General features: G+C 41.7%; 2 protein-coding genes across 6 annotated transcripts in view; one reads left to right on the top strand and one right to left on the bottom strand.

Moving 5' to 3' along the window:
- The window catches only part of sh3pxd2b (SH3 and PX domains 2B), a 35695-nt gene extending 14061 nt beyond the window's left edge, over positions 1 to 21634 (top strand). The window contains exons 4-14 of one of the 2 annotated variants that reach the window (XM_034549654.1): positions 4569 to 4645; positions 8736 to 8827; positions 12872 to 12897; positions 13391 to 13426; positions 15092 to 15223; positions 15702 to 15803; positions 17408 to 17525; positions 17720 to 17928; positions 18040 to 18086; positions 18198 to 18323; positions 18418 to 21634. In XM_034549654.1, coding sequence (XP_034405545.1) covers positions 4569 to 4645; positions 8736 to 8827; positions 12872 to 12897; positions 13391 to 13426; positions 15092 to 15223; positions 15702 to 15803; positions 17408 to 17525; positions 17720 to 17928; positions 18040 to 18086; positions 18198 to 18323; positions 18418 to 19974 — 2522 coding nt within the window. In that variant the 3' untranslated portion in view covers positions 19975 to 21634. The remainder of the gene's footprint in view (positions 1 to 4568; positions 4646 to 8735; positions 8828 to 12871; positions 12898 to 13390; positions 13427 to 15091; positions 15224 to 15701; positions 15804 to 17407; positions 17526 to 17719; positions 17929 to 18039; positions 18087 to 18197; positions 18324 to 18417) is intronic. The other variant, XM_034549655.1, reaches the window with a different exon arrangement.
- A 757-nt stretch (positions 21635 to 22391) lies between these two features.
- The window catches only part of stk10 (serine/threonine kinase 10), a 35032-nt gene continuing 32506 nt past the window's right edge, over positions 22392 to 24917 (bottom strand). For all 4 annotated transcript variants that reach the window (XM_034551003.1, XM_034551006.1, XM_034551004.1 and 1 more), the window contains exons 19-20: positions 24817 to 24917; positions 22392 to 24211 (exon numbers count right to left, since the gene is read on the bottom strand). The exon at positions 24817 to 24917 is cut by the window's right edge and continues 13 nt beyond it. In XM_034551003.1, the coding sequence (XP_034406894.1) occupies positions 24077 to 24211; positions 24817 to 24917 (236 nt within the window). In that variant the 3' untranslated portion in view covers positions 22392 to 24076. The remainder of the gene's footprint in view (positions 24212 to 24816) is intronic.

Here is a 24917-nt window from a genome sequence, read left to right as displayed (position 1 = left end):
TTCCAGTGAAGTAGAGGCTAAAATTAGCATTAAAGTGCCCCAGAGGAAGGAACCAAACTGCTCTTGTGGAGCAGCTAAGACACTAAATGTGAAAGACACACAGACACGGTGCCATTGAGGAATGCTTCTTTGAAACTGTTTGCTTTTGTCACACAATCGTACTACCATCTTTATTCAATGCCTGCATACATAGAGATTTAAGAGATTCTCAGGTCCCAGATCAGGTCATGCACAAGCTGAATTCCAAGCTAACATTTGCCTGATTTGCAGAATAGTTTTACTGACAGCCAAGAAAACTCTTCACTTACAAAGTAAAAGTCTGGCCGGTGGTTGGCTGAGACCTTTTCCCTTCATGGTTTGGTTTGTTTAAGGCCCCGAGTTGTTTTTACTTCTTTGGTATCTCCACATCAGCAAAGTCTGCATTTGTGGATAGTGCAGAATTTCTGCCAGGTGGACAAAAGCTGAACTGCTGCATTTTCATTATTTGCTGTTGAAACTACATGATTACAACAACAAAAAACACACACAAAAAAAACAGATAACATTTGTCACGGCTAATATTATATCCTTAACATCTGAGGACTGAAACTTGGTCATTTAAAACCCGTAACCTTTTACGGGGTTTAAAGCCATCTAACAATCTCTCATAGTGCTAACATTTGATAGGTTCATACATGACATTTAGATAAGTGCGATGTTCGCCCTCGAGCCCTGAGCGATGCTCTTTATGGCAGCGCCAGCAGATCAGCCTTTGAAAAAAAACTAATACCAATTATCTCAAGTTGTGGTTGTTAAACTATGAGTCAGAACCCAAGATGGAATGTGGGGTCTGTTTGTTTTTTTGGCCCCCTGAATGATAAAAGAGGTGATATGCTTACATGAACTCTGATCCCACATGAATTTGTTATTTAGTTTGACTTTTTTTTCCCCCTTTTCCTCCGAATGATAGATCTACAGAACATACTTGTTCAGCTACTCTGCCTGCCACAGTAGGAGGCACGAGTATGGTGGGCAGGTCAAATATGTATCTGTGGGTCTGAATAACACATTTTAGAGTCGGCCCTCTATGAAAGGCAGAAAATAACCCAACAGCTATGCCTTGTTTATTCCACGTTCATCTCTTGCCATAGATCTTGGATGTGGTGTGCCAGTAGCAGGCTTGTGGAGTTCTGTCTGCCCTTAGACAGCAACTTGCCCGAGAAGACAGTAATTAAAAGACACAGACACCTAATAATTAAATATCATATCGGTTTTAAATGTAACGATTTTTAGTATTTTTTTTAAGTATGTAAGTAAGTAGGCAGTCAAGGCCCAAACAATATAAGTCCTCACTTCTTTGACTTAAGTCTGACTAGAATCCATGTTTTAACTCTATAACTTGATGTTAAGGTGTTATATAATGGTTTTAGCTATTTAAAATCAGAATCAGCTTTATTGGACACAGCTCATTCTTAAAAGCTCCAGACGTGCCTTGCTGCAGTGTAATGTGGAGCCCTTTAGAGCCTGGACTCTTGAGACAAGTCCAAGTGAAGTCTTATTACGAGGGTTGAGTCAAATTGCAACTCTTGTAAGAGCAAGTCTCAAATCATTGACGACGATCGATAGTCAGTTCAGCTGTATGACAGCAAGTCTCACGTCGTGTCCCCGAGTTGACTTGAGCCTCGATCGGACACAACTTCAAAGTCTGTTTCGAAAGCAAGTTTCAAGTCATCTCAACTTATTGAAGACATATTCAATTAAGTTCTCATGTTTTTAATAGCAAGTAAGTCCTTTCGATGCATAGGCAGTAAGTAGGCAGTCAAGGCCAAAACGATATAAGTCCTCACTTCTTTGACTTAAGTCTGACTAGAGTCCATGTTTTAACTCTATAACTTGATATTAAGGTGTTATATAATGGTTTTAGCTATTTAAAATCAGAATCAGCTTTATTGGCCATGTATGTGTGCACATACATGGAATTTGACTCTGGTTACACGTACGCTCTCGTCGTACATACATTTATATTACAAATGACAGGATGAATATAAAAAGACAAAATAGGGTGAAAGAAACTGAGAAATGCATGTGTGGTGAGTCCAGTGATTACGAGGTGAGCGCTGAAAAGAGCTTTCTGGATGCAAAGTGTGGAACAAAGACCCCGTCTGTGTTCCCATGTCGATCTGTCTCTTCTCTCCATCCAACTAAAAGATTTGCCATAAAGTCCATACCCTGCCTCAGCCATATGGCTCCAAGACAGCCGTACCTCCCCCCCCCCCCCTCCCCCCTCCCTTCCACCCCAAAAATCTGAAACCCACGAGCCACTCTGCATACAGAGTGGGCAGTGTTGAGTCAGTGCTTCTCTCCTGACCCCTGAGAGCTTTGGAAAACAGTCAAGAAAGCTTTCTGTTTGAGGAAAGAAGAGGAAGAAAGAGACAGAGAGAGAGAGAGGAGGGGAAGTACTGTAGGCAACTTTCAAATCTCTTTAGTATTTGTGAGCTGTCCAGACACTGTGTCCTTTCGGCTGCTAACACTTGCCAATACCGTAGAGATCTGGATTGTCATCTCTCATTGTTAATCTAGTGAATCTAACTTTGTAACGCTCTCACTCACGTCGTGTGATAGATTTGGTTCTCCTGCACAAATGTAATGAGGAATTAGGCTGGTCATGCCATGCAGGCCATCTGGTCAAGAACAACGTTGCAAATTGTAAAGTGGACAAATGTTTTTTGATCCTTGGTGTGAATGTTAAAGTGTAAATATTGGCCAGGGTTGTTTTTCAGAGTAAAGGTAATTGAAATCAAATAGGTTTAACATGTTGTGAGCAGTCCATCCAATAATTGTCGACAATTCCCTCTGAACCAAAGATTTTGACGAGCTGATGGGGCGAGATAAAGAGCCCGGGGAATCACTCATGTCATTACGAAACATATTTTACAATCCAGAAATGCCTGTGACGATATTTCACTGTATAAGTGGACATTTTGACCCTACCAATAAACAAAGTGATTAGGATTCATCCACTGGTGACCTTGAATATCGGTACCAAATGTCATTAAAAGTCACTCAATACTGGTCAACCTTGTGGTGGTGTGAGAGGAAAAGTCCGTGGGAACACATAAGTCGGTATAGGATTTATTCTCTGGTGACTATGAATGTCTGTGCAAAATCCATTTAATTGTTGTTGAGATATTTACTGTGAAAAAAAAAAGTTCCAAGAACAGGAGCTAAAAGAAGAGCCATTATATTGAATATCTGACTATCCTCTTAAAAACAACCTGCCTATTTATAGCAGCGTATAGTATTTGCTGGAGGTTAAATCAATCCCCCAAACTAATCCCCCAAACCAATCCGGTTTCTTGACTCCCGCTGACAACCTTTACAGCCTGGCTGCTTTAGAATTGTTGTAAGTTACACTCTCAGGACATTAATAGGAAGTGTAGGAATCTGATTTCCTGTAGTTTTTGACTTTTTGTTGTAGTCACACACCCGAGTCGGTTTGAGTCAGAGACAGGGAGGGTCCAGAGTTGAAGTCTGGTTGATTATGGTTATGGTATAAACTGTATAATATGTGGTGTCTTTTGAGGAGGTCACCACACATCCAACCACGCGGTCTCAAGTGTTGATTCACAAGACGAGCAGTCGGGGCACGTGGTCATAAATGATATCTATAAGACACTGTGATGACCCCAAACATTCTCTGTGTGCCTGTATTTCTTGTGTTCATCAATGTCATTCACTCACTGACACAAACAAGCAAAACATTTGTGGTTTTGAGCTGTTTGGTTTAAGAAAGCCCTCGAGGAGCTGTTTTGGGGGTCGACTGCTCAGCAGCGATCTGTTAGATAGATTCATGTTTCAGCAAGTCTGCTTTAAATATTCTCTAAACAAATACCATAACCCTTTTGATGCAGGTGATACAGTAACTTCTCAAAACACGTCCCTTCTTTCGTGTTCAGGATCTTGTTACATTACATTCGTGACATTCCTGCCTAGTTTATATGTCTGCATTAGAGCTGTCTCCCTGAATTTATCGGGTAACTTCAGCAACCAAGAGGAGAAAATAGATGCCGGCTCTCAAATGTCCCGCAAGCCATTAAGTTAAAGTAGTGTTTTAAGATGCCTATTTGTCGCCATTTCTTGTTATTGTTATGGCGACCCCGCTTGTCTGAGCGCGTGGTTTTTACGGGCCCAGAGATAAGAGCAGGGGAATAGCACATAAGCTGTCATGGACACATCATTTGCTTTACCCACACATCATTTATTCATGACTTTGAAAGGCCGGCCATTCACGTAGCTCCTTACCCACCTCATTGTGCTGTCAGTGTTATTGATGACACCACTGTATTGTGTCTTGCATGCTAATTCACGAAGTGTGTTTTGTCGAAGCCACTGTGTCCTCATTGTCCCTCAGTGGATTCTGAACTTCAGCATCATCCAAAATCCAAAATTGTAATCGGTAATGTTGTTTGTATGCACGTGACGGACAGATACACGCTAATTATAATTGCTGTGGAATATTGGTTAGCAACACTGATATCAGATTATAAGAGTTTAAAACAAAATACTAAGTCTGTTCTACTTTGTTACAGGGAAGATCCTGTTTAGGAGGAGCCATATCAGAGATGTGGCTATGAAAAGGCTGAGGCCCATCAACGAGTACTGCAGGGTGAGTATTGTGACCGTTTGACCTGGACATCTCTTATGGCCATATATGATGTAGTGCATGGAAGCTACACTGACCACTTCCATCTTCATCACAAAGTACTAAAATCAAGCTAGAGAGCACAGTGGCCTCGGGGAAAGAAAAACAAGCACCCACCCACGTTGTGTCAACTTACTCATGTACAGGAACATGGGAAATACTCTTTTCATGCCCTCCGTGTGTATACATGAGCACACCAGCCACAGTTTCTTTCAGCACTTTCAAGAGTACACTGATTTCAGTAGAGCTATTTATGGGTGAATACATGTCTTGGATTACAAATGGCAGACATAGAAGTCACAAATCGCAAACTCTTAGCTTCATCCGTCCGATTTTTCCAATTCCAATACGTGGTTACATTCATTAAAGTTGAGCTCATAGCCACACCGTGGGATTTGCATCACAACTAGGTTCATGGAATTACATTGTTCCCTGAGAACAGGTGTATGAATAATGCCCCGTGCCCTTGCTTTGAAAACGGGCACTGTGTGGCGTGCGCCACGCTAAACTCCCTGGAGCAAGCCTCTGTGACAGCCGGCATCCGCCCTGCTGAGGCGTCGTTAAAGCTCCCCGGATGCTCTGGAGCAGATTCTGACCTCCCTGCTAAAGAGACAAACTAAAGGAGAAATTATCTTCTGGTATCTGTGTAACAAAATGCCACTCTTTGTATCTCTCAAATGTCCCCGTGATCGATCTGGCTGGTATTTATACGCGTGTACTTTTTATGCAGTGAAGTTGCCGTCAGTGACAGAAGAAAGAAACGATAAGTGTAGAGGTAACATTTAAAATACTGCAGCTCTTTCCACCAGTTAAAACGGAGATGGTGTAAAACCTGCATTATCCAGCCCATTACATGGCGTTTTACCAAAGAGATGAATCACTCAAGAGAAAGGAAATGCAACTGTATACCTTCTCAGGCTCCACTGTCGCAGAACTGCAAACATAAAACTGCCAAAAGCAAACTACTTATTGCTTACAATTTGACAGCAACGTAACCACAGCAACCTAAATGAACACACGATGATTGATGTTCAGCTTCCAAGCAACCAGACCAGAAGTTTTGAAATAAATAAGTTGCATCATCTTGTTGTGAAACCATTGCTCTGGTATTCAGAAATACCGGTGAGAATGGGCTGTATCTCATGTGGTGGTGGCGGTGACTATCATCGGGGAGGGGGGGGGGGGGGGGGGGGGGGGGCAAAGACAAGTAGTTTGCCGGTGCTGAGCTTGCACCAGTAAGCACATCCACAGCCAAAAACGTTGTTTCTTTAACAAGCTCGCCTTCGGGCCTCTAAACCACACACACACACACACACATACATACACACACACACACACACACACACACACACACACACACACACACACACACACACACACACACACACACACACACACATCCTTCTGTCTCTCTGAGAGAGGACATTTGAAGATGTTTTCACAAGTTAGTTCTGACTTAGCCCTGACACATGCCTTGTTATAGTGTCAACTGTATTATTTTATCATGGGAGCCCTTATCTTCTCCATGTGTAACCATCACTGTACAAATGAGTTTCTGATATGTAAAGAGCTCTTTTTTTTGTCACTTCAGAATAAAAACAATTCACAAGGCATTCGGAGTGATGAAAAAAGATGTATATATTATCATTAATGAGGGGGGGGACTGGAGGGGCTGTAGAGCTCTACTCCACCAAGTGTCGTCTGGGGTTAGAGGAATGTACAGCTGGTGTAGGCAACATCTTTAAACACTTATGTGAAAAAATAAGAGTTTGGGGGAGGAAAGGGTAGTTGCTTTGTTTCTATGGGTGTGGATGTAAATGGGAGAAGCGAAGACGACTTTAAACCAGTGGTGTTGTAGTCTGAGTTGTTGTTGTGGAAATGTTTGAAAAGTTGCATTCACAAATGCAAATTGCTGAAACAAATCTGAACTTGCATTTTCTCCCCCCCCCCCCCCCCCCCCGGTTGACGAGGTTAATCGTCATGTTTTTCTTGAGAAAGAGTCGAGTCAGCCCCTTCTGTTGTACAGCTGAGGCTTTAACCTGAGTCATATGGAATTTCCCTGGTTGTAAAGTCTTTTGTTTTTATTCAAGTCAGGAAACGTATTCAAAGAGAAGAAAGAAGAAGGGGAAAAAAAAAGAAAAAGCTGCAGTCGGGGATCGTGTGCATAAACGAAGCGTAAGACTGCTGAGCTCGGGTGACTGGAAAGGTCACGCAGTTTAATGAACTGCATCAAAACGTATTTAACTCATAAAGCAATTTCCACAATCCTCCATTTGCCTTTCTTATTTAAACATTTTTTTCTTTTCTTTTTTAAGGATTCGCTCCAAACTGTATACTTTTTTTTTCACATGCAGCCCTTTTTAATTTCTAAAATCATAAACATCCTTTAGTCAAGACTGAGAATCCCCCATTTGCTTTATATCTCTACGTGTGAAACGTTAATGTGCACAAATACAATGTGCTGTACCTTATCAGAGTGCAATAGTAGATCTCGCATTTCAATTACCTATTTTTCCTTGGACAAAACACACACACACACACACACACACACACACACACACACACAGACAATTACCTTAATGCTGCCTGCTGTAAAGAACACCCATAAAGTCCATTTGCTGTAATGTACCCCGAGCCTCTCTCCCGTCTCCTCCCTGGGGAGAATTGTAATGAGTGGACGGGCCACAGGCTAACACGAGGAGGGGAATAAATCCAAGGAGAGGGTGCACTTTGACCCCAGGCACAGCGCAGCGCTGTGAGCTGCACGACCCCTAAATCAGCTACTTGTCTTCACAGTCTCAATATAGCAGATATGGACGCAGCTACTGTTAGGGCGATTTTTTTGGGGGGGTCACGCTGTTGCATAATGATGTAGCAATTTTCGTATGAGCCATTAATCAACAAATGTGTGAGCATACTTTGCGACTAATGGGAAACACTACTTGGTCCATGGCAGAAGCCCCACTCCTTTCCATTCAACGCACGCTGCTGGCTTGGATGTGGTCATGAGTATGACGAGGCAAATGTGGCACGCGGGACAAGGGCACCTTGGGTGCTTCTTTGGCTTCCATTCCATATCCGTCAGCCCTGACGTTATATCCGTGTGTGTCAGAGAGAACGAGAGGCAGACAAAGACTGTGCTCTCTTAAAGGACAGAACTGAAACACTTAGGGCTATTAAAATCAGAGGTATAGGCCAGAAGAGGAAGCTTGATGGATAGCATTGGGCTTTGCCTGCCAGCAAAAAGAGAAGGAGTGGCTTAGCTTCCTGCTGGAAGAGAGAGAGAGTCACCATGGGGTTGTTGGCGGCACTTATTCTGTCTTCTTGTTTGGGGCAACACGCTGTTGAGGTGATTATCTGTTTCACTGCTTTAGTGGTTTTGAGTGAGAATGGGAGAAGCAGATAAAACAGACTCGGCAGAGAACAAAAGAAGAAATGGCCGGAAAACAGAGATGCTGCGATAAAACGAGCAGACGTGCGTGCAAGAGAGAGATCTCATCAATAAAAAGAACACCGAATGGGGCTGTTTGTCTTTCATTTCCAGCCGTGTTGTCAGGGCTCATCTGTCTTGCTGCGAGTGATCCTCCACAGAGGCATACATGTAAGACGAGGGAGGAAAGTAGTGAGACGGATCAATGAACTGAGAACCAGAGGAGAACCAGCTGGTGCGATTTGAGGGGGGGAAAAACACACAGTTTTACTTCAACTGCATGCAGCGATAAAATGGCTGATTTTGTGTCAAATGTATGCATATTACCTCATTTTAACATATGAAATAGTGCACAAAAATGCTATTTGCTTGGCAGCGCAGGTCGGGCTGCATATCACCCTTTGCTGCTGCGTTGAGAATTACACCGATTATTTTGTTCATATTTGTGCATTTTATCGGCCGCATAGGCAACACAATCCATTTGTGAATTTGCCCCCCCCCCCCAGCGGGTTGTTATTGCTTGACTTTATGGAGGCCAGACACCCAATGAACACCATATAGATACAACCTCCGTCAGATTTTTTTGCGATGGCCTAAGTTCCCCGCTATCTTTTGTCCCTGCAGGCCCTCATCCAGCTGCCGGTCTACATCTCCCAGTGCGAGGAAGTCCGAGTGTTTTTTGAGACCAGACCTGAAGACATCAACCCACCCAAGGAGTAAGTGCACACACATAGACACACAGGCTCGCAGACAATGGGAAACGCTCATCATTGTTCCTACTGACCGATGTCACGTCCTGCCAACGTTACCCCCACCCTGCCGGTAATGAGCATTCATTACACCCTCTAATGGAGATGATTTCATACTGTTGCACGGCTTCCCGATGGGTTATACAAGCAGCAACACAACTTAATGGGTCCCCCCCGTTTGAAATGCTGAGTTAGCATGTAAGCATGTCCCTGCAGCTCAGTTCAGCTCCCGGGCTCCAGACAGCTGAGGCTGCACAGTTGCTCTGAAGACATGTAGACCTGCTCTGGTGACTCGTGTAAATCTCACTCGACACATTAGCTTCATATCCAGCGCTGACAGTGACTATGGGCCAAAACTAAGACACCAGCGAATAAATGCCCGGGTCCAACACACACACACACACACACACACACACACACATAACTTCACAAGCGAGCCACAGGCTACCAGCACCTTTCGGGGCAGTGGAGGTTACGGGTGGCTGGTTTCATAGACACCATAATGTTGGGCTCACATTTTGACCCAGGAGCTATTAGCCATTTGTCTGTCATCACGTACCCGCTTGTGTGGCACCGGGCGTTGAGTTGAGGCAATGGAGTTGATACGTCCTGTGATATATGGCGGGGGTGCATGTGGGGCCAGCAGCGAGGGAGCATGTGAAGAGAATGGGGGGTTTTCAATTTGTAGGACGTGGTTGCAAAATCTGCGTCATTGAAGACGATCACTGTGTTTCAATCCCTTTCACAAACGTAATACCATTATACTATACTGCACTGATAATTTGAACATAACATTACTATGCACCAATACCCTGTTACTAAAGGAGAATTGAAAGTACTACTATGAGCAAATTGTTTTTTAAAGTGTTACTTAATAATAATGACTTAATACTTTTGAGCTGTTAGGTCAAGTTATCCACTTATGGTGGAACAATGAACAAAACCACATTCAAAAGTAAAAACAAAAAAGTCTTCAATAGGTCTGCTGCCATTTTCAAATATACATATATTTTTTTCATTTGAAAGCCTGAATAACCTCCATACCCAAAAATACACACTCGCTTTTTGTACTGACTTTAAGCAACCACATCCGTGCACCTGTCTAGTGCAGGTGTGAGTATCTTCACCTTGACATTTAGTTCAATTGCAACATGTAAATTTATGGATTCATTATTAATGCCGCAGCTCCTGGTGCATTTGACAGAACCGCGTGTAGATGTTTTGTTAAGTGTCGCAACTTTCAAAATGTGTCATTTTTTTCCCGTTTGTATTAAAGTGAGACAATCCCCGTGGCAACCGATGAAGTGCGTGCTCATCTCAGCGCTCCGTTGGCGTCTGATTCGTCTTCGAAGTGTTTTGATACCGCAGCGAGAATCTTTTACATTCTACACATTTGTGGCTTCACATGCACATATTGTGAATCTATTATTCTCGTAAAGCGAAGAACGTGATGTCACGTAAGTAGCGACACAGCTCGTTGAAAGCGGCCCAATATTCCCATTAATATTCTTGATAATTAGGCAACGTCTATCAGGAGTGCACTTACACTGAGCGAGCAGCTGGGGGTTCTTGCTCAAGGACAATTAACAGGACACGTTGCTGTTATGGGGATTGAATATGAGACGGGGAGGGCGGGCACCGGCCTGCCATATTGTCATCTGTAATGTGGATGGATATCATGTCACTTTTTTGTGTGTGTGTGTGTGTGTGTGTGTGTGTGTGTGTGTGTGTGTGTGTGTGTGTGTGTGTGTGTGTGTGTGTGTGTGTGTGTGTGTGTGTGTGTGTGTGTGTGTGTGTGTGTGTGTGTGTGTGTGTGTGTGTGTGTGTGTGTGTGTGTGTGTGTGTGTGTGTGTGTGTGTGTGTGTGTGTGTGTGTGTGTGTGTGTGTGTGTGTGTGTGTGTGTGTGTGTGTGTGTGTGTGTGTGTGAACGATAACCCTATGTAACTTCCTTTCTTTATTTCCTAATGAAGTAGTTTTACTTTATGGACTGTGTTACTATTACTTGACTTCTACTTCTGCCACTGGTATTATAAGAGAGTGCAAAGACAATGCTCTTTGCACATCCAGTCAGAATGCACCGCCAACAAGGACACTAACCTCCCTGGTAAGCCTGTGTAGGAGAGAGGGGGAGCGTTTGCTCGAGGCGTATGAATATAGGAAAGACCTTGGTTTGTCTTTATTGAAATTGGATTACTGTTTTCTGCGAGTGCAGCCTGTTGTTTGGCTGACTGACAGTAGGGCTGGTGGACAGACACAGCAGCCACTGTGGGAGAAGATTTATCATGGCCTATAAATGTGCTGCACTGAGAGGAGCATCTTACACTTTCTCCCAAAGAGCAGCTAACTAAGAGGAGGGGAAAAGGGAGGAGAAGCTCAAGAGCACTGGAAGAGGAGTACTTCAATGTAAAGAGAACCAGATTAGATGGGTGAGAAGGTTGAAGGAGTCTGTTGAAGAGAGGACGCGTCGGTGACGGTGGATGGAAAAAATGAAGAGGACAGCATAACAAACATCTAGGACGGAAGGAGACGAGGCAAGGGGGAGTAGGGGAAGAAGGAAGGGGATTATGAGAGGAGGGGTCAATTGCCCTTCAATCGATAGTGTATGTTTCCCTGTGGTACACACGTGTTTATTGTATGGTTTGGCTCCAGATGTAGGATCAGAACCCAGAGAAAATATGTCCACATGATCTCCTGTAGAAGAAGGTTGGAAATATGTCCCATCACCTCCTATTGGTTCTCCCATTCATCGTGTGGCCACCATGTGACTCTGGTTGGTCTGTGAGTGTTCCCATGAAAGTTGAAAGTTTTTTTTTTTTTCATAACCATCCTCAGAGTAATGTATGAGTGTGAGATTTGATTTGATACTCTAAACTAGTTACCGTATAAAAAATAATCACATTAGGCCCAGGATCCAGATCAGTGACCCTGGTTTCACCCTCTGTTCACAACCAGATCATTGGTACTGCTGGGGCTGGTCCGACCAGGGATTTCTATTTATAGTACATTAATATGCACGCTTACGGGTCTAGATTTATTGAGACTTAAGCCTCCGCAATTAACAGCTCTGCCGATCGAACAATGCTTTTTGTGTCTGAGAGCATTCATGTGGATGCAGGGGAAAGGAACTGGCTGTGGTTGCCAGGGAAGATGAAGGAGTGAGTTAAGTAGGAACATGTGAGATGGAAAAATGGAAAGCGATGGAAGGCCATTACGTAGGAGAGTAATATTTTGATAACAAAGGGTGAGAGAGAGAGCGTGTGAGTAAGAGAGTGAACTGCTAAGCATCGGCCGCCATTGACTTTTTCGGGGCATCTGGACATTGAATCAGCTCCTGACTGCTGCTGTGGAGTGATGGCTTATTTATCTGCCTGGTGTCTAAACCAGACACAGCCGATTATTGAATGTAACGCCAGACTCGAGCTTAGAGATCAGCTATAGAGGCGTGTTATTCACATGGGCCTGCCTGGGAGAGAGAGATGGATCCTTTTTGCATGCGTCTGTGGCACATTTTGTAGCTCTAACTGGGAACAAAAATGATAGTTAAATCTTTGCTGGAGTAATCGGTGTAGGTGTTGTTCCGTGGCGCCAAAACACTAATCAAACAAAATCAAAATCGGATCAAATGAAATCAATTCAAAGTTTATTTTAGTAGTGCCTGTTAGCCAGACAAAGTGAAAACACAGAGATGCTACTGGTTACAATAGCAGCAGTAGTATGATGTGGTAAATACATAAATACTACAACCAAACAGTTTGTAACACAAGGATAAACCATTCCTTTCTTTATATGAAGCCATGGCTACAAAGTCTGTATGAAAGGAAAACAAATCGCTGTAAAAGTAAAAGGAGAGATTTTGTAATCATATCTTATCTTTTTTATTAAAGTTGTAAGACGTCTCGTGACATCCATGGGGTAAAGTGAATTAGTATGCATATTGATGATATTAATTGTTTCTCTGAAACTGATTAAATATGTCCTGGTGTAAACGTGATGATTTCCTCTCTTCAACAGAGAACCCATTGGAAAGAAGAAGTCAGGTAAGGTGCTTTATTTGTGTATTATACATTAAAATAAGTGTTAGGTGGTGTTGGCTGTGGTGTGTTATTTAGTCTTTGAAAACAAAAGTGTGGGGGTGAAATAGAATCGGGCACTTTGTAGTTTCACTGCTTTCATGGGACTCCAATTTCCATGACCTCTTTTCATTACAAATACAAGGGTCCTACAATTCATCTGTCGGAATTAATATGACATTGTCTCCATCTAGTGGTCACAGATTTTTGCACAGGTTAAAAAAAAAAAAAGAAATCAATTGATTCCACCAGCCCAAATGTTCTGGTTTAATAATAAAGACACATTCTGTCTATAGTCACATGACGTGAATATTTTCCCAAAGTTATTATAGAAACCATGTTTGCCATCGTTTTTACAGTTTCTTTTCATATTCTCTCTCTCTCTCTCTCTCTCTCTCTCTCTATTCTCTCTATTCTCTCCATTCATCGAATATTCTTAAGTTGTTTTCCTTTCCATTAGGGGTTGTGGAGAGAGCGACTGCTTTCCTAAAGCGAGGTAGTGAACCCTTGGTCGTGCTGTGTGTGTGTTACCCAGCGGGTTGCTAGTGGCCTGATCACCCCCAGCCCCCCTCCCCCCATCTCTCCCCCCCCCCCCCCACACCCCCCCCTGGCCTGGGCAGGTGGGATGTGGCTCTGTTGAGGGCTTGGGGCTTTGCATTGGTTCAGGAAAGGAACCATAATATATTAGTGCTGATCTTCATCATCTTCCTGTTTGGCTCATTTCTTGGTTGTATTTAAGTACGTTGAGTAAGACAAGGTTATTTTAGGTGTGCGCCTGCATGAGAGGGATGCCATTGTTCAGCATCAGGCAAAGTCAGGAGATGGCGGTCATGTAAAGACTTCTTCAGTGCAGAGCCCTGAAGGTAGAATCATTGTCACTGGTGGAGTTTGATGTAAATTATGAAATTGTTATTATTATATAGTGATTCAAAGGTTAACCTTCAAAAGTTGCCACAGAACTATCCGAGCTAAACTTATATATATATATGACGTATCTTATTCATCCAATTTGTTCATTCATATGGCCAAATGATTGTGCTCATATTTGAGTGAATTGTCGTTCTTTGCTTAAGATTAAACTCAAAGGGATATTAGGGTTAATTCCAGTTCTAACGATGTATGTAAAGACAGGTTGTGGTATTTATTTATGGACCACATCTATACTTTTCAGATTTTAAACTCTTTCTGTCTGCCAGTGTGTTCTTAACACATTTGATTGAAATGTGTCCAATCGGCACCTTCAGCATTGTTATGCCCCTGCACTTGATTTCAACGGTAGTTAAAATTGCAGCTTGCTAGATATCAACCAAAAGGTGTTCTATGTTCAATTCAATTTTACATATCAAGTTAACGTCATCTATCAGGTTTTTTTTTCTCGACATGTTTTTAAAGCACTCAAATCCAGAGAAATGAGCCATAGTGATAAACATGTGTGCTGCTGCTTGCATTGTGAGCCCTCACATAGATGGTAACACTTAACATGGATAACATGGATTCCTCAGTGCTGACATTGGTGGCGGGTCTTAGTGGTGCTGGTTTGTTTCTGTGTGGACGTCACCATGTTGATGAGTGACGTAACCCTCTCCACTAAATCCATACCTTTCACTCCCATTCTCTAAATCTGCTATTATTCCTCTCTCAGTTTCTCTCCAATCACATGCGCTCCTTCCTCTGCTTCATGTCTGGGTGAATCTCCATACTCTAGATAGGCCTCTCACTTAATAAACATTTTATTCAAAAGTTTTTTTTCCCCTCAAATTCTGACCTTGGAATTATTCTTGGAAAACACTTTTTTCGGTTATTAAGGGCATTTCGGCTGTTTTGTAAAGACCGTGATCAAATCGGCTTTTCACTAAAGTCCCTTTTTTATAGATGAGTATCAAATCTGACATTTTAAAAGGGCATATTTGCTTCAGTCAGTGAGATCCAAGTCATTTTAAAGGTCAATATCTCCAAGCCACACGTATGCAATTTTAAGAGTCTGTGTCCATGGACATTCATTTCATAATCCCATTACCAAAGATCCTCACTGAAAAAAGCAGATGAAAATGAGTAGAGGCTTTTTACATTATTGAGATTTTATCTTCAGCCTGCCAAACAATGGAGCAGATAGGACAAAAGAGCTAAACGAGCTTGCGTTCTGATTCGTTCCCCTTAATAGGAGATTCCACCTCAGCAGACCCTCTCTTCCTCGACCAGTACGTGGCGGTGACCGACTACGAGAAGCAGGAGAGCTCCGAGGTCAGCCTGCATGTGGGTCAGGTGGTGGAGGTCATTGAGAAAAATGAATCTGGTAAGTTCTATACAGCATGTACTCTTTAATTTCTTTCATTGCTTTGTATATTTTGCATAGTGGGAAAATAACAGCTGTGGTGACCGAGATGCTAAAGTTGATGGTGTGGACTGATGAGGGAATTGTAACGTTCTCATTTCTGGAATTTATGTTCATTTCATGTCTTGATTCAGAATACAGGAATGTTTCAATCCGCTCATCTGTGAAATACCATAATTCTATTGGGTTTTTCCCTCACGCTTCTCCATTGTTGAGGTTTAACTGGTGTGACGTCATCTCGTCGCGCTTCTTCTTCTGCAACGGTTTAATGGCACCAGACTGGAGAACTCGAGCCACCACGTGTTTATCTCAATGTTCCCAACTCCTAATATTTGCACAAAAGTAGCGGATGGAATTGTGCATTCATTTTCATTATTTTTTTCTTTTGCTGATTTTTCTGGAAAGTGGATTTGAATGTAAACACTCTTCTCCTTTTTAGGGTGGTGGTTTGTTAGCTCAGACGATGCCCAGGGCTGGGTCCCTGCCACCTGCCTCGAGGCTCAGGATGACCCCGATGACTTTAGTCTCCCAGGGGAAGAAGGTACAATGATTTTTCCCACCTGGGTGTTATTCAAATTGTAAGATGTAAAGAGGCAATATAGCATGTACTCTGAAACCAACTGTATGTGCACGTTATGTCTTAACATTTGAATAAGGAGAGTTAGTTGAGGCTAAACGGTACTTTTATGCAATCTTTACTAAACAGTTTTGTGCCGTCACCTTTTCGTCTACTTCTAAAGTGCTCCACACTCCACACATAGTGCCATGTCATCTGGCATGCACCAGCTGACCCCTGTAGCACATACCAGACATACAGAATACAAGATGTCCAGTTTTGATCTGTGTGCAGATCGAGGGATCAAATGTGAGAATTGCTTCTTTTCTGGTGAATTGCTCTTTGATGATGGAGAGACTCTGTGGCCAACAGGTGTGGCTGTTTCAGTGTGACTTATATTCAGAGACTAAATACAAGAAGCTGGCTTTTTTTTGTAAAAAAATGTTAATTCACTTTCATGAACTGAAAACAAATTGTGAAAGGGTAAACGTTCCATGACAAAACTCAGAGAGCAGACAATGGCGTGATAGTGACCTGTCACAAGGTAGCCAAGCCCGAATGCATACCCTACTTTGTGACTTTGTTAATTTTTCACTCACATGTAACATCCAATTCCAGCGGCCTGAAGCAAATTAATTATATATATATATATATATATATATATATATATATATATATATATATATATATATATAAATAAATCTAGAGGGATTATTTGTCAGTAAATGGGGAAAACAGCATCAAGTAGAGCTCTGATTTTGAATAGGCCCACCAATACTGCCTTTCAGTTAGGATTAAAAAGCATCCTCCAGATGGAATATCTAATGTTCACTTCCTATTTTCCTCACTTACTGTGCTGGGATGTCAGTGCCTCGGAGGTTCTGGTCACTCCCGAGGCACTTGGGTCGTCGAAGAACTTTAGGGGATCTATTCAGCACAGGCTTTGGGCAAGGTGGAGCGCATGCCTTTCTTCTCCCTCTCTTCTGTGTGTGTGTGTGTACAACTGTATGTTTGTGTGTTTGTCCATGTGTGTGTGTGTATGAAATGTTTGTTGCATGAGAGATCCGAGCATGTCAACTAAATCCTTGCATGCATCGTGGGTGCTGAACTGTCCGTTACAAATAAATTAAATAAATGTATATTAAAAAAATAAATTATGTAGAACGTCATTAACCAGCATTAAACATGTGATAGATTGTCTACATGTCTGTCCTGTTTGTGGTCAACATGTTTGTGTCTCACACTTTCTCACTCCACAAGCCCGCCTCATTGAAATCAGTTAGCAGTCGATGCACTTCTGTACCACTTAGAATATGCCATCATACGTTACATAAGGAGAGTGTTATGATGAAGAAAGGAATTTGATCCTTTTTCCTTAAAAGTGTACAGACATTTTCACTGCATACCGCAACAGCAAGTTTAAAGGATTTCATAAATGCTTTACAAATGTACAGTTTGAAACACTACAAGCGCTTGTCATCCAAGTGCCAATGCCATTACTTTACATTCATTGGTACTTCCCCGTATACAATAATCTTCCAAACTGAAATGTTCTTTGATCTAACAATATGTTCTCGATCTGACTCCAGAAGAGAAGTATTCAGTGGTTTACCCGTACTCGGCCAGGGACCAGGATGAGATCGACCTTGAGAGAGGCATGGTTGTAGAGGTGATTCAGAAGAACCTGGAGGGCTGGTGGAAGATCAGGTAAAACAAATCCCTTTACTCTGGAAAAGTAAAGATCATAGGCCAAAAACAAATTTGTGAGACGAGGGAAATGAGCTTTAGATGCTACTGAGGAAAATAAATACCTAACTAGACGGATTTCATGGTGCAGAATGAGACTTTGCAGGTGGTGTTCTCACCTGAACCCAGTGATTGTACCTCTCTCCTCCACTCAGGTACCAGGGCCGTGAGGGCTGGGCCCCAGCCTCCTACTTGAAGAAGACTGACATCCAGGGCCAGAAGCAGTCAGCAGGCGCTGCTGCTCATGCCAGTACCAATGATCTAGACGGGTTCTCTAAACAGAACCAGCAGAACAATGCAGCCAAAGAGAACCGAGACAACAGCCAAAAAGAGAACAGACTCTCCTTTTTTTCTGACAACAAAAGTAAGAAGTGAATTATTTTTTTTTAGCCAATGAACTGTCTTTTGCTCTTGATGTATTTAGTTGAGTTATACAATAAAACTATTGATTAATTACTGCCTTATCCCTCCACAGAAGTGGGAGCAAGACACAGACCTCCTCCACGCAGAGATCTTACCATTGTAAATGTCCTTTTCGAATCTCTATAGGACACAGTGTTGATTTCTGTTGCGTTTGAGAATTGCTCCGTTTTTTAACCGTTATGTGTCCCGCTCACATTCTCATCCTCACAGCCACGTGGGACGAACCTCCCCAAGCCGCCAATTCCTCCTCAAGTTGAGGAGGAGTTCTACACCATAGCAGACTTCCAGACCACCATCCCCGACGGTATTAGCTTCCAAGCCGGAGTCAAAGTTGAGGTGGGTCAGGCACTTTCTAAAGTAGTACATTTCGTCTTTTCATTTTTCACAAATGCTATAGTTGTAACATTTTGATTAAATGACTTCCTTCCAGGTGATTGAGAAGAATAATGGCGGTTGGTGGTACATCCAAATAGATGACAAAGAGGGCTGGGCCCCTGCCACCTTTATTGACAAGTACAAGAAGACCAGTAATGCCCTGCGACCTAATTTCCTCGCCCCTCTGCCCAATGAGATGGAGAAGCTGAGACTGGAAGATGGTGGCCCTTCAAATGTTTCAGGGACAGATGACAGCTGGTCAAAACCTTTACCGGATGAGCCAAACACAGCCCCTGACTCCTGTGCCCGGCCTAAGCTGAGAGATTGGAAGTCCAGTGCCAACAAGGCCCCCCCTACAATCCCTGGGTCTCTACCTCCAGCTCCAGCAGCCCCACCAGCAGCCCCTCCAGTCGAGGAGAAACCAGCTCTTCCACCTCGAAGGGAGTCCATTAATAAGAGCTTTGAATTTGAGGTATCTGAGAAACCAAGGCCTGATCATTCCAAACCGTTGCCTCCCAAACCCCCAGCTCCAGGGGTCATCATGCCGCTGGTTACACCCAAAGCGGCCCCCTTCAAACTGGACAAACCACCGGAGGCCAAGAAAGAAGATAAGAGCAAAGCTCTTCACCTTCGGAACGAGATGGGTCTTGAATGTGGCCACAAGATCTCTGCCAAAGAGGTGAAGAAGTTTAATCTGAAACCCGTACCTAAACAGCCCCCAAAACCCAAATCGGAAGCGCAGGAGGAGAAACCCGAGGCAGCTGGCCCAGCAGTGTTTATGAAGCCAAAGCCGGTGCTCCGACCTAAACCTGTCCCAGCTGCCAAGCCAGATCCTCCGGCAGAGAACAAACTAGACATCACCAACCTGAGAAGCAAGCTGAGGCCGCCAAAACCTGCGGATCCAAGCTCCGCGTCAGCTGAGGTGAACCATCAGAATGACACGTCAGCAGCAGTGAATAGTTCCCACCCCAGTGCACCCCCGAGCTCTCCCCCCATCCATATCCCTACTCTCAACAATGGTAAGCACTGGGATGAGCCAAAACTGCCCCCAAAACACATGAATGGTCATAGCCAGGAGAGCTCACCACCTCCCACAAAACCAGCAGTGCCTCCCCACAAAGAACCCCCACAGAGACCCCCCACCATGGCTCCAAGGAGACCTCCGCCGCCAAAGAAGACCGACTCATCCAGCCCGACGGAGTTGAAACCTCCGCTTGCTCTAAAAGATATCCTGGAAATGTCCAAGGGCCCACCAGCCCTACTCAGCAGACCCCGTCCCTCTAAACCCAAAGGGTTTGTTCAGGCACCTACAAACAAAGAGAAAGAGGAGCCCAAAATGAACAAGGTCCCAGTTCCTCCCAAGCCCCAGTTGAAGAGTGAGAAGCCCGGCCCGCCCAAGGACAAGCTCCCACCTTTACTCATGGAGCACAGTAAGGAGGATCTGTATTTAGCTGTGGCGGACTTTGAAGGGGATGACCAGACATCCAGCTTCAAGGTGGGCACGGTGTTTGAGGTGATGGAGAAAAACAGCAGTGGCTGGTGGTTCTGTAAGAATGTAGGACTAGAAGTTGAGAGCTGGATCCCCTCAAATTACCTGAGCAAGAAACCGTAGTGTGGACGTGCTCTTAAAATTGTCGTCATATGAAAAAAAACAACAACAAGCGAATACATTTAAATTAACAAAATATCACTACTTTGTAGCTAATTAGCATTTTCTTTTATTTAAAGGTACCTTTTTTTAAGTGACACCTTTTTGTTATGTTCCATTTTGATGAGAATATTCTACCTAAACTGAACCAGCAATAACACAAGGCCTTGTTGGGTATTGTGATGTTTACGTTTATTCTGTAATGTTGAATTGAGATTTCTTTTAAACTCGACTAAGTGCTTTCCTTTCGTTGCCATGTGCTAGTCGCGGCTTGTGTCGGTCTTGCTATAACTTAAGCTCCAGCCATGCCTTCTATGATACGGTGCCTCTATATTATATGCAAAGTGCTAATGTGCTTAATATACTGTATGCAACTGTAGATATAGTCCTTGTTGGAGTCATCTCCATAACACTAGATGTTCAAATCTAGACTGCACATGAACTCACAGGGGGGGTTCAATGACTCCATATTAGCAGTTACTAGAGATGTCTGTGCCAAGTAAAAGAGTTGTTTGTTATATGTGACACATGCGTACTAGTTATTGCGCTATTGTAATGCTTTTCTTCATTGACTGCATAATTCATGCTGTGCACTTTTTCTGTCATTTCATTTGAGATCATTCAATGGTTTGCACATGCTGATTGAAGGGGAAGGCATTTCTTAGTTATCCATTTTATTTGCTGATTTTATTTTATTTTTTTATACTCACTGTAACAATTATCCACCAATGTAACGATGAGGCTGGAACATACAAACTTACAAGTAAAAAAAGAAAAAGAGAAAACAATCTCTCTGGCAAAGTATTTTAACATGTTATCACACACCCCAAACAATAATAAGCGTGAAATGTTCTGCATCTCGGTACCAGATGTCTGACCTAAGAAATTGATGATCTACAGTGATTTGTGCAATAACATACAGTATTTGTATGTGTACAGTCTGTTCTAAACCGATGTTTGGTGCTCAAATAACAGCAAAGTATGACCATTGTAAAAGAGAAAAAAAATTACATTAATGTTTGACTGGTCTCAAGCATGGTAATTGTTTATTGTACAGAAATGAGAAGCATATCGTAGCTGTTGTCACTTTTTCTTTGACGGTCCACCTGTCAGGTCTTTCACACTGTACTGATGAGGGGTTAGAGGAAGATAGAGCCAAGAATTAAACTTGGTTGGTTGGTTAATGGGACATTGGATGTGTCGTTTTGTTTCTTTTTCTGTCAAGAGATCAAATATTTTTAAAAAAGTCACTTAAATGATTTGTTAGGTTCACTAAATGAAAAAGCAACCTTAGAAGAAATAATATGCACATCCATGGCTCCAAACAATCAGACAAGGCTACAAGCTGTAACACTGCTTCTAGTTGCTATAATGTTATTCCACCTTCCACCCATGTTCCATACAAAAAAAGATGGCATGTTACTAACTAGAAAGAGGAAGACAATGTATTGTTGAGGATTATTTTATGAGGACAGGAAGGTTCAGTACAGTGTAAGGCGAATGTGTGGGTTGACGGTGTCATTTCAGTATTGTAGTCTTATTTACTTTTTTACTCTGTATTTTTCCATTACATTGAAGCTCCTTTTCCTTAAGTCAATAAAAGTTTCTGATTTTTTTTTCAGTACACCTGTCGTACTGTGTCTGATTTTAAATATCTGCACACAATTGTTCACTGACACAATCTATTTGTATCTCTTACTGTTTGAAGTGAAAAACTGGTTATGCATTTTGTCTTGTTGAACCAATCAATATTTTTTCATATTCCATGTCCCATGCAGAGCTTTTGACTACTAGTAGCATTATAGAGCTCTGTTCTATAGCCAGTGGGTCCTTGTGTAGTTTATCTTGCACACGGCGTGTGATTCACATCCTCCCTTTGACTTCACACATGTCCACTGTTACATAAGATGTAGAATAATGAAGAAAAATAAATCAGCTTTCTAAAAAGACATTAAACATGTCATTACTTTGACTTTTTTATGACATATTGTGAAAATACCATTTTTACTATTACTAGACTTTAAGACATATTCTACTATGACACTTTACCATGAATATGTTCATTGCATAACGTACTATGAGCTTCCTATGGCATACTATACTAAGACTCGACACTGTCATTATTTGACTTTATGGCATACATTACTATGACAGTACACAGTCTTTGTATGACATACCATACTATGACTAATAACTAGTAATGAAATGTAACTTATGACATAGTAAGTTGTTCTGATAAGCCATACGATTGTGTTGTATTATTACTGATACACACTTTTTATATTCTTTTTTTTCCTCTGTCGGTCTTTTAGAATGACCGTGCCGATTGTGCTACTGACAAAACTATTAAAAAGAGCATGCAAAAAAAAAAAATCCACCAATTAAAAAAAAATCTGCTTTTATTGAGTATTTTACAACAGTGGTTCCTTCCGTTACAGCTTCATTCACACTCGTAACCCCTCCATACAAACAATATCATGTAAACTGAGGCGGAGAGGGAGGCATACATGCAGCCATTAAACACGGCAAAAAAGAGAATTTTTACAACATATTTAAATACTTTTGAGAGGAAGAGAAAGATAAAGCTGTACCCGATTATTGACCTGGATTAATGGAACTCTGCAGGCTAAAAAAAACAACAAAAAAAAACACTTTCTCTCATCCAACAAGTTCCTGAGCTGCAAAGTTTCAGTTTAAGATTTAACATCTGGAGCCATCTTACAGCAGGCTGAATTGTTGCACTCCCATAAAATGATATTAAGAATTATGTTATAAAATCAGATTATGATCATTGCTTTCAAAATATTAATAATATGAAGATTGAATCATTTCTAAGCAATGCTGTCTTTCAAAAAAAGGTTGTTAAATCTATTTTTGGAGTTAATCATATTATTCCCCCTCTCAGTGCAAAGGAAGACACAAACAAACCTCTTTAAGCAAAGACATACATGTAATATTGCACTTTGGTTAGCAGGCAGCGCATTTACTGCACACGGTATAACAATTATACACTTAGTACATTTCTTTTAATTTAAATCCCCTATCCAACGTCCTTTAAAGAACAACAGTATTTTTGCTTTGGCTTCATCGGTCCCCATCCAGTGTGACTGAATTTTACAGTAAAAATACAACAGAAAAACAAATGTCATAATAGCAACGCACTGTGAATAACAATGAGTCAGTCCTCATCGGTCAAAAACCATTCCCAAATAATCATACCAAAAAAAAAAGAATTGTGATCTGGATTTTAGCCCCATCCCCCATTTCAAACACAATACAAAATAATAAGCACAGTCCACATACCAGGGCTGTTAAAACAAAATGAGAATATATCTAAATTAAAAATTTACAGTGATAAATCTGGATATGGTTGTTGAAAATAAATAAAAGCAGATATTAGCTGCTATATAACTTATGGACCAACCGGATCAATGAGCCAAGGCATACAGAAAGTAGGAAAAATAAGAAAATGGTCACTGGCTATCAAATTCATTTTGGGTGTGTTTTTGGTTATAATATTTGGAAGACGGCACTGGTAATTAAAACAAAAAAAGTGCTTATGTACTGGCTCACCAGTTCTCATACAAACAAAAGATACTTCCTCCAAACGCAAAAATAATTTATTCCCAACAAAATTGTATTTTCCTCTTCAATACATACTCATTAAGACTAATAACTATTTTTGGTATCCTCCGCCCAAGATATTACTACCTTCACGTTTCACTGGTGGGCAATAGGAAGAAGACCGGACCATAAAAAGGAAATTAAAAACACTATGGGAGCAGATGTAATGTAATTGAGTCATGTGAAGCATATGAGTTTTAAATCCATCAAATACGACAACAATTAAAACAAAAACACAACAAAAAAACCTTAGAACATTAGTAAAAAACAAATATTCACTAAAACATTAAAAGGAACCCAATGGAGGGATAATGCTGCCATCACAGGCAAAGCAAATTAAAACTGAGGCAGCAGGCTGTTGTAAGGCCTGTGTATGGACCAGTGAGGGAGGGGGGGGGGGGGGGGGGGGAGGAAATATTGTGCAAAGTCACGGAGGATGTTTTTATGTTGTGGACGAGTCTTGGTAGGGCACAAACTTGGAGAGTTTGTTGGGAGAACTTGGGCTTTCGGAACTCTGACTCATCCGAAAGAAAGCCTTCTGCTCCTTTTTCTTCATCTTTAGCTCATCTTCAAGGGCCTGGGGGGGTTGGAGGAGAAGGGTGGAAAACAGAATATGTTTGAGATCATCTGACCAAGCTGACATGGAAACTTATATTACATTTGTAAATGCTGTACAGGTGGAATATTCCTATTCTAGCACATTAATTATTTTATTTATTTTTTATTAGCCTTTATTTAACCAGGTTGGTAAAACCAATTAGAGTGTGTTCCTTAGTGTTATGCCATCCATATTGAATTTGGTTGACTAGGTAGACTATATATGGGTCAGGTTATGGGTCGATTCTTTTTGAAAAACTGATATGAGTGGTATTGCTCTCTATTCTCATCAAAGTCTCAGCAAGAAAACAAATGAGCACTATTATTATTAACTATTTGTGTCACTGGGTTTATTTAATATATATATATATATATATATATATTTATTAAATAAATAAACCTAGTGACACAAATAGTTAATAATATCTGGTCCATTATAAGAACTTCAATATTTTCACTACATTAATGATGTACATTTATATTTGACATAAAACATAACATATCACTTGCATTCTGAGTGTAGTTATGCGTGTTAGAGTCATGTAAATAACACATTTGAATAACATGACGACATGAGACTAGTACCATCTTTCTGGGTTTCAGCTGATCCCTCCAGTCCTTCAGCAGCTGGTTGTGTTGTTCATCCAAGTGCTTGAGTCTCTGAGTCTCATTCTCAACCAACAGGT

The sequence above is a fragment of the Cyclopterus lumpus genome, chromosome 14, assembly GCF_009769545.1.
Source record: "Cyclopterus lumpus isolate fCycLum1 chromosome 14, fCycLum1.pri, whole genome shotgun sequence".
Lineage (NCBI taxonomy): Eukaryota > Metazoa > Chordata > Actinopteri > Perciformes > Cyclopteridae > Cyclopterus > Cyclopterus lumpus.
The sequence above is the reverse complement of the archived record's forward strand: the minus strand, read 5'-3'. Positions and strand labels throughout refer to the sequence as shown.